This window comes from Sander lucioperca, chromosome 9 (assembly GCF_008315115.2).
Source record: "Sander lucioperca isolate FBNREF2018 chromosome 9, SLUC_FBN_1.2, whole genome shotgun sequence".
NCBI lineage: Eukaryota > Metazoa > Chordata > Actinopteri > Perciformes > Percidae > Sander > Sander lucioperca.
In genome coordinates this window covers 4194587-4211142 of record NC_050181.1, presented here as the reverse complement: position 1 = coordinate 4211142, position 16556 = coordinate 4194587, and the positions used below count along the sequence as shown (strand labels likewise).

General features: G+C 38.1%; 1 protein-coding gene across 2 annotated transcripts in view; it reads right to left on the bottom strand.

Moving 5' to 3' along the window:
- ak5 (adenylate kinase 5) overlaps positions 1 to 16556 on the bottom strand; it is a 71271-nt gene that overhangs the window by 48404 nt on the left and 6311 nt on the right. For both annotated transcript variants that reach the window (XM_036005328.1, XM_036005327.1), the window contains exons 4-5: positions 14526 to 14698; positions 10765 to 10878 (exon numbers count right to left, since the gene is read on the bottom strand). In XM_036005328.1, coding sequence (XP_035861221.1) covers positions 10765 to 10878; positions 14526 to 14698 — 287 coding nt within the window. The remainder of the gene's footprint in view (positions 1 to 10764; positions 10879 to 14525; positions 14699 to 16556) is intronic.

The window sequence follows — 16556 nt, the reverse complement described above, 5'->3', positions numbered from 1 at the left end:
AGTTTATCTTTTTTCCATTTCCTCTCTGCTTTTCTACACTTTTGTCTAAGGGCACAAGTCTCACTGTTAAGCCAAGGTTGGGCTTTGACTTTGGGTTGCTTCAGTCTAAAAGGGGCAATAATATCAAGATCTGTGACTATTATTAGTAACTAGCTCATCTGTAGACAGAGAGGCATAGGTTATCTCTGTAGGACAAGCTATGAAAGCATCAAAAAATTGCTTTTGATTTTTGAAGATTGTCGCTAAACCCCCACCCCTGCCAATGAAAAAAGTCACAATCACCAGGGAAGAAATCAGTGAAAGGGCTTAGATCACCAATATGCAGCCAAGTTTCCGTGACAAATAAAAAGTCTAGATCACGTGATAGAAAGAAGTCATTTAAAACGAATGTTTTGTTCGAAAGTGATTGCACATTCAACAACGTGAAATCTGTAGGATTACAGCACCCTCTCTTAGACCCTCGATTCAGATAAGGAACCCAACAGATTCAGATAAAAAACCCAACAGAATCTTCATTCTGTTTAAAAATTGTTTGAATGGCATTCACCTTACTTATCCAAACAGAACTAAAGCAAATGGGCATGTATTATGTGTGAGCAATCAGCTTGGTTCAATGTAGTGCCGAAGTTTTTTTTCAAATAATCACACAGATTATTTTCTCAGTTAATTGTTTAAATAATTTATTTCTTTTACTACACTAACTGTACAAACATAAGACACAAAAGCAGTACATCCTTACAACTGAGAAGTTGGAACTAATGTTTGGCATTTTTACTGTAAAAATAATTTTTTTTTAGCGATTTATCGATTAGCAAAATTGTTGCAGAATTATTTTCACAAGAATATCTTGACAACTTTCTAGGCTGCCACTGGTACCAAAACATTGGCCTTATATTAAAATATTATCCCTTTAACCACTAATCCAAACTTATATTCCATATTAAAGTTATTTTAGTTAAACTTGGATCCATGAATTTTTGTCCCAAAGTGACCAAAAAAGCTTTTCTCTTTGATGCTAATAAAGGATGAACCTGGATCTTCAACTGTAACCTTTTTTTTGGTAAATGTCACCTTTACACCTTTCATGCTTTGCAATAGCAGAGCTTAGTAAGCTTGCTAAAAGAAGAATTATATAACATTACTGTCTTTGCAACTTCCCCTTGTAAGCCTATAGAAATCCCAGTCTAGCGGAGAGGAGATAGATGAAACCATGTGCACTAGCAATATGCTGTAATTAATTCTTCTCAAAACATGATGTTTAATTTCTTTCTGATGTTACAGAGGAATATGCAGAGAGAGTTTCGGCATCCACACTGAACATACAAAGCAAAGTACCTGCTGCTCTGTTCTGTCCTCTTTTTATATAACCATTATGATGGATGAGTAATGAGTGTGTTGCTAGTAACTACAAGAAGCAAACTCAGTCACAATCATGGACCAGTTGGCATTGTATCACAACTATTTTCATCATCAATTAGTGTCTTGATTTTTTCTTCATGTGTTGTGGATTTTAAAACACATAGGTAGATTGACAGGAATGAGTAGATAAACTGACACCCCGTTGGTGACAGGAGTGGAGGTAAAAAGCCTGGAGGGGATGATGAAGGAATAGACGTCTCTCTGGGCAACTGTAAAGAGGAGTAGGGCGGTTGTGGCGTCCCACAGGAGCAGCTCATAAATGGCTGCTGTGATCTTGTAAAGGGCAAATAATGAGATGAAAATGGATGCTGCGGGTCCCCAGAGGATCGCTCAGTTTTAATGCTGGACAGTGTGAGCACTGTCCTGGGGAATATGGGATCCAAAATAAAGCACTGAACCTTCTAGAATATGAATTTGATGATGCTTCAGGGAGCACTGAGTCTGTTTAAAAGTTATTTAGAAATGAAATGTATGAATCACTCATTCACATTTAACCGTTTCAAGGTCTCTCCACATATTCTGTGGACTGAAGCTCTGCAGGGTGAATGGTTTGTGCTTAAATTATGTGTATTCAAGCTTGACCACTTTCATGCAAAATGTCTGATTTTGAATTTTCTCCTAAATTGGCGTGTTGAAAACGCCTTTGAAACTGTATGTCATAGGGCACTAAAACTCTCCTCTGAAATGGTTAAAGTTATGGGTTGCAAAACAGCCCCTTTGGCTCATTGGTTACAAAACACAGAGTGTAGACAAAAAATAGTGTGTGAAATTAAGTAATCCAATGCAATAGCCCTACAGTAGATAACAACAATCTTTACTGTTTTATCTTTGACTGATGTTCAATTCTAGCATCTCTTTAGGAGAATATTAATGAAAAACAAGCCTACTAACAAGCCTACAAGCCTAAGAGTACTTTTTTAAAAGCTGAGCCGTGTCTGCAGGTATTCCTTTCCAGACTGCATACAACAACCTTCACTAATAAGTTAGGGCAACATGTATGAATGTATGAACATTGTCAACTGAGCTCTTCTCTCACCTGGAACTCTAAGAGAAAAATGTTCCAAGATACTTAATAATAAACCTGAAACCCCAAAAGCTGGGGTTACAGAAACAGGATTTTGAGAAGCGTGAGAGACACTCAATCTACTGCCACAAGTGGTCTAACCCCTGACATAACAAGGTTTTTTGTCAAAGCATACTGTATTCTTATTTTCTTCCTTTGCTCCTGAGCTGCACAAAAGGCACTTTAATAACCAGTCACTTAATTATATTGTGAATCCCAGGGCTTCTGCATCTGTGCATTATTGGCTGAGTGGGCATCAGCTCCCGTCCAATCACCAACAACTGTATATGCTTTTTTTGAGCGGTTGCCAGGACACGGTTATAAACACAACTGTATACATGTGTTATCTACATGATTTCATCTCCAGAGAACTTCCTCGGTCCTTATCTAACCCCCGGGGCCCATTTGCAAACTCATCATCAACCCTTTTAGCAATCCTTTTATGTGACAATTTAAATAACATTGTGACAATAAAAAATCTATTCAGCTGAATGAAATTTCTGTGGTTATCTATTACGAAATGTAATTTACCAAATTATAAAATGAGATGAAGCAACATATTACGTTTGAGACTTCCAGGCTCCTTGAATGTTGAAATGCCTGTTAGTGAGTTAGTCACTAATTCTATGTTTATTTTCTATTTACAGCCTCTGTTGATGTGGAGACGCCATCGGGAAGGTATGTTCAATCACATCTGATCTGTTCCATGTTTGAAACAGCTGCAACTGCTGATAATAACCATAATAATAGCTCATCTGTGAGCTCTATCAATGAAGTGTGTGGTGCATGATTGTATGGGCACTGTCTGTTTAGAAATCCCTCTCTCTGCACACGAGACAGCCACATCTTGTTTCTTTGTTTGGGTTCCTAGTGCAGCTTTCAACATGTAGTAGCTGGAATCTGCTGTCAGACAAGGTGGACCTTTAGACAGCAGCAACCATATTACGAGTTCTCATTATGCCGCGTCTTTGGCCTCTTTACAAGAAGAGGGAGAGAATGTTACAGATACTGGAGAGACAAGAGAATATAACAAAGACATGAGAGAGGGTTAGCTGTCCACAATGGTTAGTGTGATGAGCAAAAGAACCCAGGCACAATGCTTTTTCCTGTATGCTGTGCAACAAGTCAGGTGTGCCTGGAGGATTCAGTAGAAGACTATTTCTAATACAAAAATACACAAATGTAGAAGAAATCAATGGTAATTTGTAATCTAAAAATAAATTAAAGTAAAGGAACAGAATAATCAGTTTCAGTGGGAAATAATGTACATATTAGTCACCCATAAATGACATTTAAAACTGGTGTTGACATTACTGAACTGAGGCCAAAATTATAGGTCCCTCTTAAGTTTCCTCGAATTTAGGGTTGGACATTCCTCCTTACCAGCATTATGGTCATCATAGGACACTGAGGAAGCTTTCAAATCTGACCCACACAAATGCATTTTAGCAGCTTGTTAAGAGAGCTACTGTAGACCCACCACACCTAATTGATTAAAGAAAACCTAATTTACATAAACATTGCTGCAAAAGTTTAAAAAAAAATATGCACAAAGAAAACAGCATTTAATTGCAGGAATTACAGCGTATTAATGCTAGTCTCCATCAAATCAATGTAGGCTGAACTTTTCCTACCCTATGTAGGTTACATTGACGCTGCTATCCATGCACCTTGTACTGGTATTTATTTGTCCTCGTACTGTTACGGTTGTGTTCCAGTTGGACTGTGTGTAGTATGTGTGTATGTATTTATGTGTCTTGTATGCGTTTACTGCACACCTAATCGCCCTTCGGGGACATAAATAAAGTTGAAGTTGAAGTTGAAATCAGCAGTGGATGATTCTGATTTAATTGTTTAAACCACTACCTAAAATATGACTCATCCAAATTGATTAATTCACAGTATTATTTAAGAGTCAATTAAAACCTTAACTCCAACCACTGGAACCACTTAAAAGCATGTTCATGTTGAATCTCACTGCCTACAGTGCGCATGTTATGGTCATGTATTATGTGTGCATGTATGATCTTCTGTAGAGACAACTTTTTCTCTATTCCTAACCCTATTTTATCTGTATATTTGTGTGTATGTGTGTCTTATTTGTCTACATATGTGTGTATACAGTAGTATGTGCTTAAAATGTGTTTCCCTGTGTGCATATACATATTTATGTGATTCCATGTGTGTAAATATGTTTGTGTGACTTTATTCATGTGTGTGCAGGCATTTATATATATTTATTTATAGATCTTTATGAGGTTTTGTGAACTTATCTATCCTTGTCTATCCTTGTGCATGTGTGTATGTAAGAACATATGTAATTGAATGTGTGCATGCATAGTTGGGTGTGAAATAAGAAACACAATACAGTATGACAGACAGATATTGCCTTTTTGCACTGTTTGGTAACATAATTGACTGGAGCATCAAGTTAATTGCCCATGGCTGCCTACATTAACAAGCCATTCACATGTGTTAACTGGAAAAATGACGAGATAAAGCGCCACGCCAACACTAAATGTACCTCCAGGAGAGCCCCATCTGGTTTTCCCTGCAGGATCCCACAAACACGTTTAATCACCATTCAGAGCCAACATGGAGCCGCAGTTTGTAGACGGTTTGGTATTTGCTCTATTACAATGCTTCCTTAAAGCGTAATTCTCGCCAAAATGCAACCTAGGGTCTTTTTGTGAATGTACCCGAGTCAAACTTTCGTTTAAAAGCATATTTAGGACGGAATCACCACTTTTAAGATTTACCATATTTTCGTTTTTTGGTCAAATGGCCTTTTGAATGGGAGTGCTAGGGGCACTTTTATGCCTTTAATAGCTATTTTTAAAACACTAAGAAGGCTTGACACAACATGAAACTTTGATTGAAGTATCGCCAGGGGCTCTACACCTTAACAAAAGCATTGACAACATTGTTTGTGTACCCAGAGTTTACTAAAAAGAAAGGTTTTGAGCAACTCACGTTAGCAGTTGTTGTTTACGCTATCCGCCATTTTCCCAGTCAAAAATAGGCGTTCTCCGAATGCGAATGAATGGACTCCATAGGAGGAAATGTCATTCTTATATGAGGCTCCTTTTTCAACTACAAGGTCAATATTGTATTTCACTAATGACAAAACAATGAATTATCCGTGCATTTATATGGAACTAAGCTTTTGGAGCTTTCCATCTTTACTCTCCTCCCTCGACTATTTTTGACTGGCTCGATATACAGCAACCGGAAGAACAACAGTTACAGTAAGTTGCTCAAAGCCTTTCTTTTCAGTAAACTCTGTGTACACAAACAATGTTGTCAATGCTTTTGTTAAGGTGTAGAGACCCTGGCGATACTTCGAGCAAAGTTTCATGTTATGTCGAGCCTTCTTAGTGTTTTAAAAATAGTTATTTTGAGGCTAGCATAAAAGTGCCCCTAGCTCTCCCATTCAAAAGACCATTTGACCGAAAAACGAAAATACGGTAAATCTTAAAAGTGGCGATTCCATCCTAAATATGTTTTTAAACGTAAGTTTGACTCAGGTACATTCACAAAAAGACCCTAGGTTGCATTTTGGCGAGAGTTACGCTTTAAGTGACACGTCTAAAAACACATGCCGGTCAATGGATTGCCTCAGAGAAACAAACACATTGATGGATTTGCACTCTTTATATTTGCAATATATTTGCTTTCCTCGTTTGTACTGCAACTGCTGCACAACAATTTCCCTTAGGTTAAATATGGTTCTATCTTATCTTAGCTTATTTTAGCTTATCTTAGCTTATCTTATCTTATCTTATCTTATCATGTCTTATCTTAGCTTATCTTATCTTAGTTTAGCATATTAGCTTAGCTTATTTTAGCTAGTCCCTCAGGAACTGCAAGTGTTATTGCAAGAATCAATGGAAATTCAACCAATCTCTTGATTTATTTGCTATAAGATTAACAATCACTGCATTTTTCTGCACAAAAAATATTAAAATCAGACTAACTTTTACAAGCAAAAGTCGAAAAAAAGGGTATGTTTCCCCAGAATCTATCTTCTCAGGCAGCGCTTGTCCTGCAGTCCATATCTAATCTAATCTATGTTTAAAACTAAGCATTTGATTCATGGAGCTATGCTACATAGCGAGGTAGAAAGCACTAAGGTTACCTTACAGACTGAATTCTCCCTAGTGAACTGCACATGCTAGACAGAACAGCCCAGAAACAGGTCTTTCCTAAATTTCTAAACTCTAAACCTAATTTTTCACATCTTACTTGAATAGTTCAGCAATTTATCACAAAAACAACACCAATTTCAGGAAATTTAGTGAGAACTACTAAGTAAGTTTGGGGGAGCAATAATTACACAGAAAGAAATCCTGAAGGGACTGGACTATGAAGACAATGCCCAGAGTTTCACTCACATTAATCAGTTAGATGGTATTTAAGCAAACTAAATAATAATATAACAACAACGGCCACTTGGCTTTTCTGCCAAACATCCTCATGAATTACATACCACCCCTATTGTAACTAATCCAATACACTTTTTTATCAAATTCAGCGAACATCTCCTCACACTCGCTGTCCATTCTGTGTGTACTCTGAAAAACAAATCCAGTGTTCATACGCAGCCCTGACTCTGTAAATGGGAAACAAACAAAGTGGCTTGGACCGATCCACACAACATTTTTCCATTCATGATCGTGCACAGGACAGGGGAAAGGCCATGGATTTATAAAGAGAAGGGCAGTGTGAGCGAGAGGGACATATTCCTCCTGAAATATGAATCCTGTCTAAATGGGACTTGAGACTTTGATGTCATCTGTCATTCCCTGTAATGCAGCTGACCAGATTATGAAGCCAAGTTTTACTCGTGCTGACCCAGATAGACCCCAACCTATTCCCCAACCACTCTCAAAGTAATTTAATGCTCATTTAAAAGTTGATAAATGTTAAGTGATTTTAAATGTGATAAAGAGAATCAATCCTTCTAAAAGCAATCGACCGTTGTGTCACACAATTGGCCACTCAACTGTAAAGGATAAACGTCCATTAGGGGGCTCCAATTTAGTATGTACAATACATACTGTATCATAGCTTCTGTTGTCAGAAAAACATTTGTACAACAGCCTTTTTTCATTTATCGTCCATTCATTGCTAATTTACATGATACTCTCTTTTCATGTCCTACAAAACTGGCAGGTGCTTTATTGATCCTCAGGAAATAGGTCCAAACATCCAGAACGACAGCTGCCAGGCAGTTCAAGACTTGCTCAAGGATACTTTAGTAGAGCAAAAGCTTGACAACACAAAAACTGTGTTGTCTGCCAGTCAAGTGTCCTTGCTCAGTGTGCCACTACCTGTTCATTTCAGGAACACTATGCATTCACTGGGCAGCGAAGTGGAAAGCTGTTGTTTCACTGTTGAATAGTTGAGCAGCAGCAGAAGCAGCTTTAACACACTGACTTGAGGTCAGACAGTCAACCTGATGTTGCAAGCACACTTACTGGTTTATAACTCATATTTCAGAAGCAAATATAATATCTAGTCCATAACACCATACAGTTAATTATTAATGAGAGAATACAACATTAACCAAACTCCATCAGTCAGTATCTTTAAAAAAAAAGGGCCTCTTTAATGTCAAACACTCCTAATGGACCTCTGTAGGTTTTGCTTCAGGGATCCATATGTGGAAATTTATTTTGCTGATTTAGAACTGAACTAAAACTTCATACAGTAAGTCATATTTGTTATAGTAAAAACACTTTCAGTTCAGGTATATTTGATAATGATGAAATGGCACTATTCTTTATTATGTCCAGGGGTCCGTTTCAGAAAGCAGGTTTAGTAAAAACTCTGTTAACCCTGAGATGAGGGGAACTCTGGGTTTTCTGTTTCAGAAAGGGAGGTTAATCAAACCTGAGAGAGAGGTGTAACTCCAGCCCGTTTCAGAAAGAGAGGTAACTTAACCTCAGAGTCAGTTACTATGGTAACTGAGCCTGTGAACCTAACCTGGTCGGGAGCAGGTTTTCTTCAAGAAACCTCGAGTTTCTCTCAGTCTCCTCCCTCTGACACAGCGCTCTTTCATGTCCTCATTCATTCATTCGTTCATTCATTCATTCAGTCTGTATCAGGCGCATTTTAGCGCAGTTTGTTATCTGCATGAATAAAAAAACAGTGTTGGTTTAATAACCATGTAAGGCAGACAATAAAACGTTTTTTTCTCAAAACATGGCATTTCCTTTTGTCGACGATCCCGTTGATGAAGAAGCTGTATTACTTTGCAGGGAGTTAAACATACGTCGGGAGATGATATTGAGGCCCTGACTATAGATGCATTTTCATTTCCAGATAGGCTACTAGCCTTCCTATTTGAGCGGTATCATTTATATTCCCAGTCTATCAGTTATGTAGCCTACATAACCTTATCCGTCCTCATATCACTAACATCACCCATCGTGGACATGCTCTACATCAAAGCAGATTATTTGTGTTGCATTACGTTTTTTTTGCAAATGGCAGTTTTCTTTACAACATTGATGATGCGGAACATTTTAGTAAAGCCACTGTAGCAAAGCACCGTCAGAAGAGTGTAACTCACCCTGAAACGTGTTTTAAACGTTTGTGTAGTGTTCAGGACACAAACCAGTAAGAGCCATTAAAAAGGAGTCCCACAGTATTGCAGGTAAATGATGTAAACCCTTTGAAATAAAAGATTATGAATTATAATTCTGTTAATGATGGTGTTGCAGCCTCAGAATGGGTTTAGTAGGCCTAGGACTTTTACGCCCGCAGGATTGCACCTAAATGAAATGGATTATAGGTTCAATACCATTTCTCCAGTAATATTATACTTATGATTAAATATGATATTAATACACTATATTGGAACTTACGCATTTACTCTAGCAGCAATTTACTCCCACGCAAATTCTCTCTCTTTTGCAGCAGCCGCTGTGTTGTTTTTTTTGTTTTTTTTTTACAAAATACATGTTCAAACTCGATGTATGTACGCATGAGTATTTCCGCCGACCAGTTTGTTTGTGGTTGTTACCATGGTGAATCGTAGTATCATGGCTCCATTCTTGCTGCCTTTTTATTGTGGTGGTGCACGCGCTTAACTCTGAGTGAACCTACTCTGAGTTGATTGAACCAACTCAAATCAGCTGTTCTGGAACCGAAAACTCAAGACTTTCCCATCTCAGGGTAAATCAACTCAGAGATCAGGGTTAGACTCAGAGTTTGTTAAACCTCCTTCCTGAAACGGGCCCGTAGACACCCCAGAGGTCCTTGAGGGTGTTCTCCAGGTTTTAATTCAAAGTAAAAAATATTAGTTTAAATATTGTTGTAATTAGGTTAAATTTAAAAGTATGGTTGCACATCAGTTGTTTTGCCTCATTTATCGGCAAAACCTTTCAGATAAACTTATGAAAGTCATTCAATATTATCAACTTGTCAAAGAGTCTAAATGCCCTGACAGTGACCCTGAGACGCCATGCAGTATTTGATATCAAATACATCAAACGGCGGTGTGACTCAAACCACGGAGTAACTGTCGCTGACGTCGCTGCCGTCCTTAGATCTCACACTATGGGAGATAAGACCTGAGGGATAACAGGACCAGTGTGTGGTGCGTGACCAACTCGTTTACATATTTGGCTTGTAGCATGTGCTCCCTGAATGGCTCACTGTATGTGATGTGTGTGTATGTGTGTATGTGTTGGACTTTGAAACTTGTGTGGATGTCAAAAGAAAAACATCATGTGTTCCAGTTGATCACAGGTTGAAACATCTGTAGTGCAGTGAACAGGGAGATAAATAGTAGTTTAATGTTACGTATATACAGAAGGAGAGTTAGGGATCTCTAGGTTCCTCAATATTGATTCAAGATGCTATGATTACAAAATAATTTTATTTGACGTCACTCTGACTTTCCTTAGCCTCTATTTATGGTGGTTTCACTCTTGGGTCAACTGGAGAGGTTTTCTGTTTCCTTTTGAAAGTTTGGTGAAGTGGGAAAATTGTTATCTAACTCAGATTGAGCACAAAATGATGTTCTTGGGGTTTGCCTTGAGCGAGCTCTCATGTTGTCCCACATGGTTTGCACTTAATGTGAAAGCCAGCTGCTCGTTATGCGGTTAAACAACGTATCATGTATCTAAATGGCACATTAATGGTGGCTGTTTTCATGTAATAGCAATTATAGTTGGTAAGAAGGGCATGTTTTAGTCTGCAGATAAGACAAAGTGTCTACCATAAAATTGGACTGAAGAAAATATCAAACATACTTGGTCAACTGAACTCACCTGGTCTTCAAAGGACAAGGCCTGTCCGACGTCTCGAGGAAACCCATCTATGACAATACCATTAGCGTCTGGGATCTTCATGATCTTCTGCTTGATCTCAGTTATTGTTGTCTCCTGAAAAACAGAAATAAACAGGTTTCATAATTGTGTAATCGTCAAAAGATCAATAAGACAATTACCATATTAGCAGAGGGTTAATTGGATTTTTTATCAATACAAATAGCTCAACAATTAGCCAGATGCTTTCCGAACTTGCATTTTACTTCACTTTATCACATTGTAAATGCTTAACAATGTGGGCAGTTCTCTGAGGGAGCGACTGGTGTCACAGGACATTTCAGCTATAAATTATAAAACAAAAATGTTTCAATTCTTAAATATAATTAGCTTGAAGCATGATGGAGGAGATTAGTTTGGTTAATGTTGTTGCAATTCCCAGATTCATCAAGGTTGTAGGTTAGTTAAAACCCCTTGAAAACAGATGAGCTGCTGATTTAGTCTTATGACTATTAAGGTGAATGAAAAAACTTTGACAGCACATTAGAGAAATCCACAATATAATAAATCTATTTAGCCAATTGTACTTTAATATTGTCTGAATGCAGCAGAACAACTGTCTCGATTACATCGGCAGCCAGAGTATCAGTGTCAGCATTCTTTACCATCAATAACTTCCTCATGGCTGGAGTAGTGGTTAACATATATTTATATATATATATATATATATATATATATATATATATATATATATATATATATATTTCCCCGAGCTGAATGCATCATACGATATATCAGAGATACATGAGCAACGCTCAAATCTAAAAATAACACCCGTAGCCAACGCTGAGTAACACAGACGTTTAATTTCCCTCCACCCACACAATAAAGGCAGCGGCTCGACAGACAGCAGAAATTAAACCTAATCTAGATTCCATCGAACAGATGAATGTTTGTGTGTAAGATAAAATGAGAAAAGCTAATCTAAGAAAAGCCTTCTGATCCACTGCATGGCCTGATGTCTGAGCTCTCACAGTCATATCTGACTCCCAAAGAGACAATCTATTTACAGCACTATAGCAGCAAACATACAGCAGCTAGGGATAATCATCACCAAAGCTGCATCCAAAATTGATCATTCACTTCTTCCTATATGATAAACTCGGTATGAACAGTACATTTGACATTCATGAATTATCATAATTTTGCATCATCACAAAGGTGCACTCTAACAAATGTAACACATTATGTAATGAGATTTTTCTCAACACCCATCACAGATGGTGGTGACATCCCAGAAAGGACGATCTTGTAAACAAAACAAGTAAGTAATACATCTTTGAAAAACAATTCTTTTGGCAAATATAGACGAATTCTAGAGGTGCTTGGAATAATGATAAGTTGCATATCTTAATTTCTATGACAACTGAGCTTCATCTGCTGAAAAAGACCGTGTGTCAGGGGTGAAAGTCAGGAAGTGGAAAGTTGAGTCTGTTTTGGGAACTACGGTTTCTCAGGTCAAGAAAGGTTTTTAGTCGTGTGTGTGGTCACACTGTAAAATTAACCAATCCACCTTTAATTTTTAGTTTGCTGTTTATGTGATGCACAAAGGAAATGGAGGAGCTACTAACAGTTACAAAAAATAATATTTATTGCTAGTGGTAGTGAGACATCCTCTTAGAAAACAAAATAATATGTACAACTACACATGTTACACACTGGACCTTTAAAGGCCCACACAGTATAAATGGGTATTTTTAGCTGCCTTTTTACAACGCTCTGGATCCTGCTGAACCATCGTCAAAAAGAAATGTCCACAGTCTGATGATGTAAAAGCAAACGTGCAATTAGTTTTTAAATTTAGACCAGACTGTCAAACATCCAAGATCCTCTAATGTGGAGACTTGTGGGAATTCTGAGGGAACAGAAGTTTAAATAAATTCTGAGTCATATGACCTTGCAGTGATTTACAGTCAAACAGCAATAACTTTTTGTAGTTTGCAGCACTGAAGAATCTGCACAGCTGAGCACAGTTACAGTCCTTGAGGTACAAGTACTAACTACTCTGTAACTACTTACAGAGAGAAATGCCTAAATTATAGAAATATGTCATTAAAGAAATATTTTGATATATTTGGGAAATGCACTTATTTGCTTCCTTGCCTGAGAATTAGATGTGATCTATCAATCTTCTCATCCTACTGTCAGCAAGAAATGTCAAACAATTTCTTTAATTTGCTCTTAAAACTCTCCAAGTAAACATCCAGGTTTCTTGCACAAACCTAGAATTAACTGTCAATATTTTTAAAATTGATAATCGATAAAGCTATTTGGATCATATGGTATAAAAGGGGAATACAATCTATAACTTCTGACAACACTAAAAATAAGCTATGAATCTGTAATATGTCACTAAACACATCATCAAACACGTACACAAGCAACGCTGTCATCAAGGCTCCTGTTTAGAGCTTCTGAGTAACAGTCTTCTCATAAACCCAAGGGTATCTTGCCTCTTCCTCTCATCATTACATACATAATCATTAAGAAACCAAATTCTACTTTGTTTTACTAATCATGGCAGGAAATGAAATGCCCAACAGCTACACAATTCACTTCATCACGTCTAATATGTCTGCAGCTTGGCCTACTTTGCTGTTTATCTCACTGGTTCCTGGACGGACATCTGGTGATCGGCCAGATGGGAGATGTGGTGTTGTGCTAAACAGGCAAGGAAGGGATGATAAATGATGATGTGGGCAGTTATTGAGGTAATTCATGAGGGCCGCAAGCTAAAAACTGCCAGACACGAAGCAGGCGGGTGCTTGGTGTCCGTGTTACAGCCTTATACCTCGCTGCATCACCAAATGGATCATGGTGCCCATGTTGACAGTAAAGGCCCCTCTCTAAGGTGTTTTCATTATGTCAATCAAACAGACAACCAGAATCACTTGTTTCATAGCATTTCATATATAAGATAAATTCCTGATAGGTGCTTTTAACCTCATAGGAACTTTTTATCTTTCAATCAAACAGTTCATATTTATTTTTTGTCAAGGTTAATATTTTACCACAGATTATGGGTCTTAAATCCAACTGAATCACCATGATACTCTTTCTTTGGCCAACAAAAATAAATAAATACATAAAGGCAATTAAACTGTCTTGACAATCAAGTCTTTCTGCAGGTTTCTTTTTTATCCCTAAATGACCTAAAACTAATGGCTGTCTGGATTAAAGGAAATAATAAAAAAAAAACCATATGGTTTTCTTAGAAAGTAAATTAGTATATGTGATTGGTTGTTACTGTAATGGTCTTAAACATGAATAGAAACACCTTTCTGGTTATTTATAGTTAACGGTTTAGTCATCCCTCTGTCCTTGAAAACGTACAATTTATATTTGAATCATTTTAATCTTAATTTCATACACACATTGAACTGGGAAGTGTAAAGACATCATGTTGGTTTTATATACAGTGTTTGAATGAATGGAGCACAAACAACCACATGGGGTCTGTGCCCATTTTCATCTCTGGCAGAGTTATTATCTTGCAAACAAGGATGCTAATAAGACAGATGAGCATCCCTCTCTGCAGCACGCTTGTGATATGGATGCTGCTAATTAGTCCCTTCTTACATGCACACTGTGATAATGACCTGCGAGTGACTGGACACACACACACACACACACACACACACACACACACACACACACACACACACACACAAACAATACCCCCCTCTCCTCTGTTTCTCTGCTACCTGTGGTGCCAGCTCTCCATTGGTGATGATTTTAGCGATCAGGCTCCACTTTCTGTTGCTGGTGGCGTTGTGGATCATCTTCTTTCTCAGCAGCTCGCCCACGGACACGTACTGGAAGCCGTAGCGCTCAGCAATCTTCAGGCTCTGTGTTCCTTTGCCGCTGCCAGGGCCACCTATAACACAGGGAGAGCTGTTGATGTTTTGGGAGAGATATTGTCGTGGGTGTGAAATGTGTCTGTGTGAGTGTGAAACATTGTGTGCGTGGGTGTGTTAGCGTAGGCGCATGTGTATTGGTGAGAGAAACCCAGACTATGTGAGACTTTGTGTGTGTGTGTGTGTGTGTGCATGGCTCTGCATGTTTGCAACTTTGTAACTGTGTGTTACTGCTTGTGTGTGTTTTGCGGGGGAGAAGGGCATGTGGGGGTGATGATGAGAGAAACAGGTATGTGTGAACCTCCTACATTTGCTACCAAATCCTCTTGTTGTTTTATCTCTCCATTTCAAGAGGAAAAAGGATGTGCAGAGGAGCGACAACAGGAAAAGACAGCTCTTAGCTCGATGCTGGATAGTTTAGTTGACATCATTACGAATATTTGTCAGGTTTGCCCTTGTTTGAACATCTTAGTGCAGCTGCATTTTACACATAAAATGATCAGTCCTCAAGTCCTCCAAAATTGAAAAGTGCAAGTCAAACCCATATAAAGTTGATATTTTGGAATGCAATTGCCCTTAGAGAATCCAGTCATTAGCAATAATGTTTAAATGGTGCGAGTTAGACATACTATTCGAGCTGTCAGCTGTGAAAGTCCTGTAAAAGCCATCTGACAACCTGAATGCTGCTTTTACTGCGTTTCATTCCAGGATTTCAGAGATGCTACTGTCACCACAGGAATGTCAACCACACAAAAATTGCTCCTGTTTGAAAGCCAGAACAGAATGAAGGGAAATTAGTCAGAGAACAAAGCTGTGTGGGTAATTTATTCCATCAATGTGTTATGTGATTTTTTTAGGGAAGAGGAGAAGAGTGTGCACCCAAGTGTAAAACAATCAAAGTGTAATTAAATCAGTAAACAAATCAGTGATAACTTATTTATCATTTGGTCGGATTTAATTTAGACAGCCAAGTTTGTGAGTTACTGTATTTGTCCTTAAACTGAATCCCAAGTGATGTTAGTAATTGTGTAAAAAGAACCCTACATGTATTCAGTGTCTGGGTTAATCTTACAGTTGGGGCTAATAATCAGACATTTTGATTTATTATAGCAAGAAAAGCACAGGTGCAACTAATAACAGTAACAATGACCCAGTTCAGTTAAGCCCCTCCTCTTATTTCTCAGTTTGTACATCCTCGATTCCTTTCCTCACCTCGCCTCCTCTCCTCGCGTCTTAGCCCCTCCCACTTGAGATGCGAGCAGAGGAGGCTAGGAAGAGACACGAGGATAGAGGAGACGAGGAGGCAAAGTAAGCATTGTGAGTCGTGTGTAATACCAGTACCCTCGAACTGGAAGACATACATGTAATGCAGCCATCATTCATGATATTAACTGTAGGCCTATCTGTGTTTTTCTTCTTATGTCACATGAAAAAGCCCACAGATTTAACAAAATATTCTTGTCACGTTGTATATTAGAAAAGATAACGTTTTGCAGTAGAGAGAAGGGGTAGGAGGATCAGAGAGACACTCTAATATGTATTTAGCTAATTTAATTATTCTACATCTTAATATTGTGTAATGTTCGACCCAGCCTCCTCCTGACAACAAGTCTTTGTCAATCTGTCTCTCTCTCTCAAAACGTTTGCAGCAAATCCTCCAAAGAGATGACAGCTGCTGCAATCCTGTTTTTCCTTTAAAATAGGGCACAATGTGCTCACAAAGATGAGATAGGAACTGGCTTTGTGCTGCAAGGACAAATAACTATCATCCACACTACAGACAGACAGTGAACATCCCAGGTACAAACCAAACATCAAAACATACTGCAGCAGGTTTTTTTTAAGAGCTTTTAACAGACATCAAAGTCCTTTTCTTGC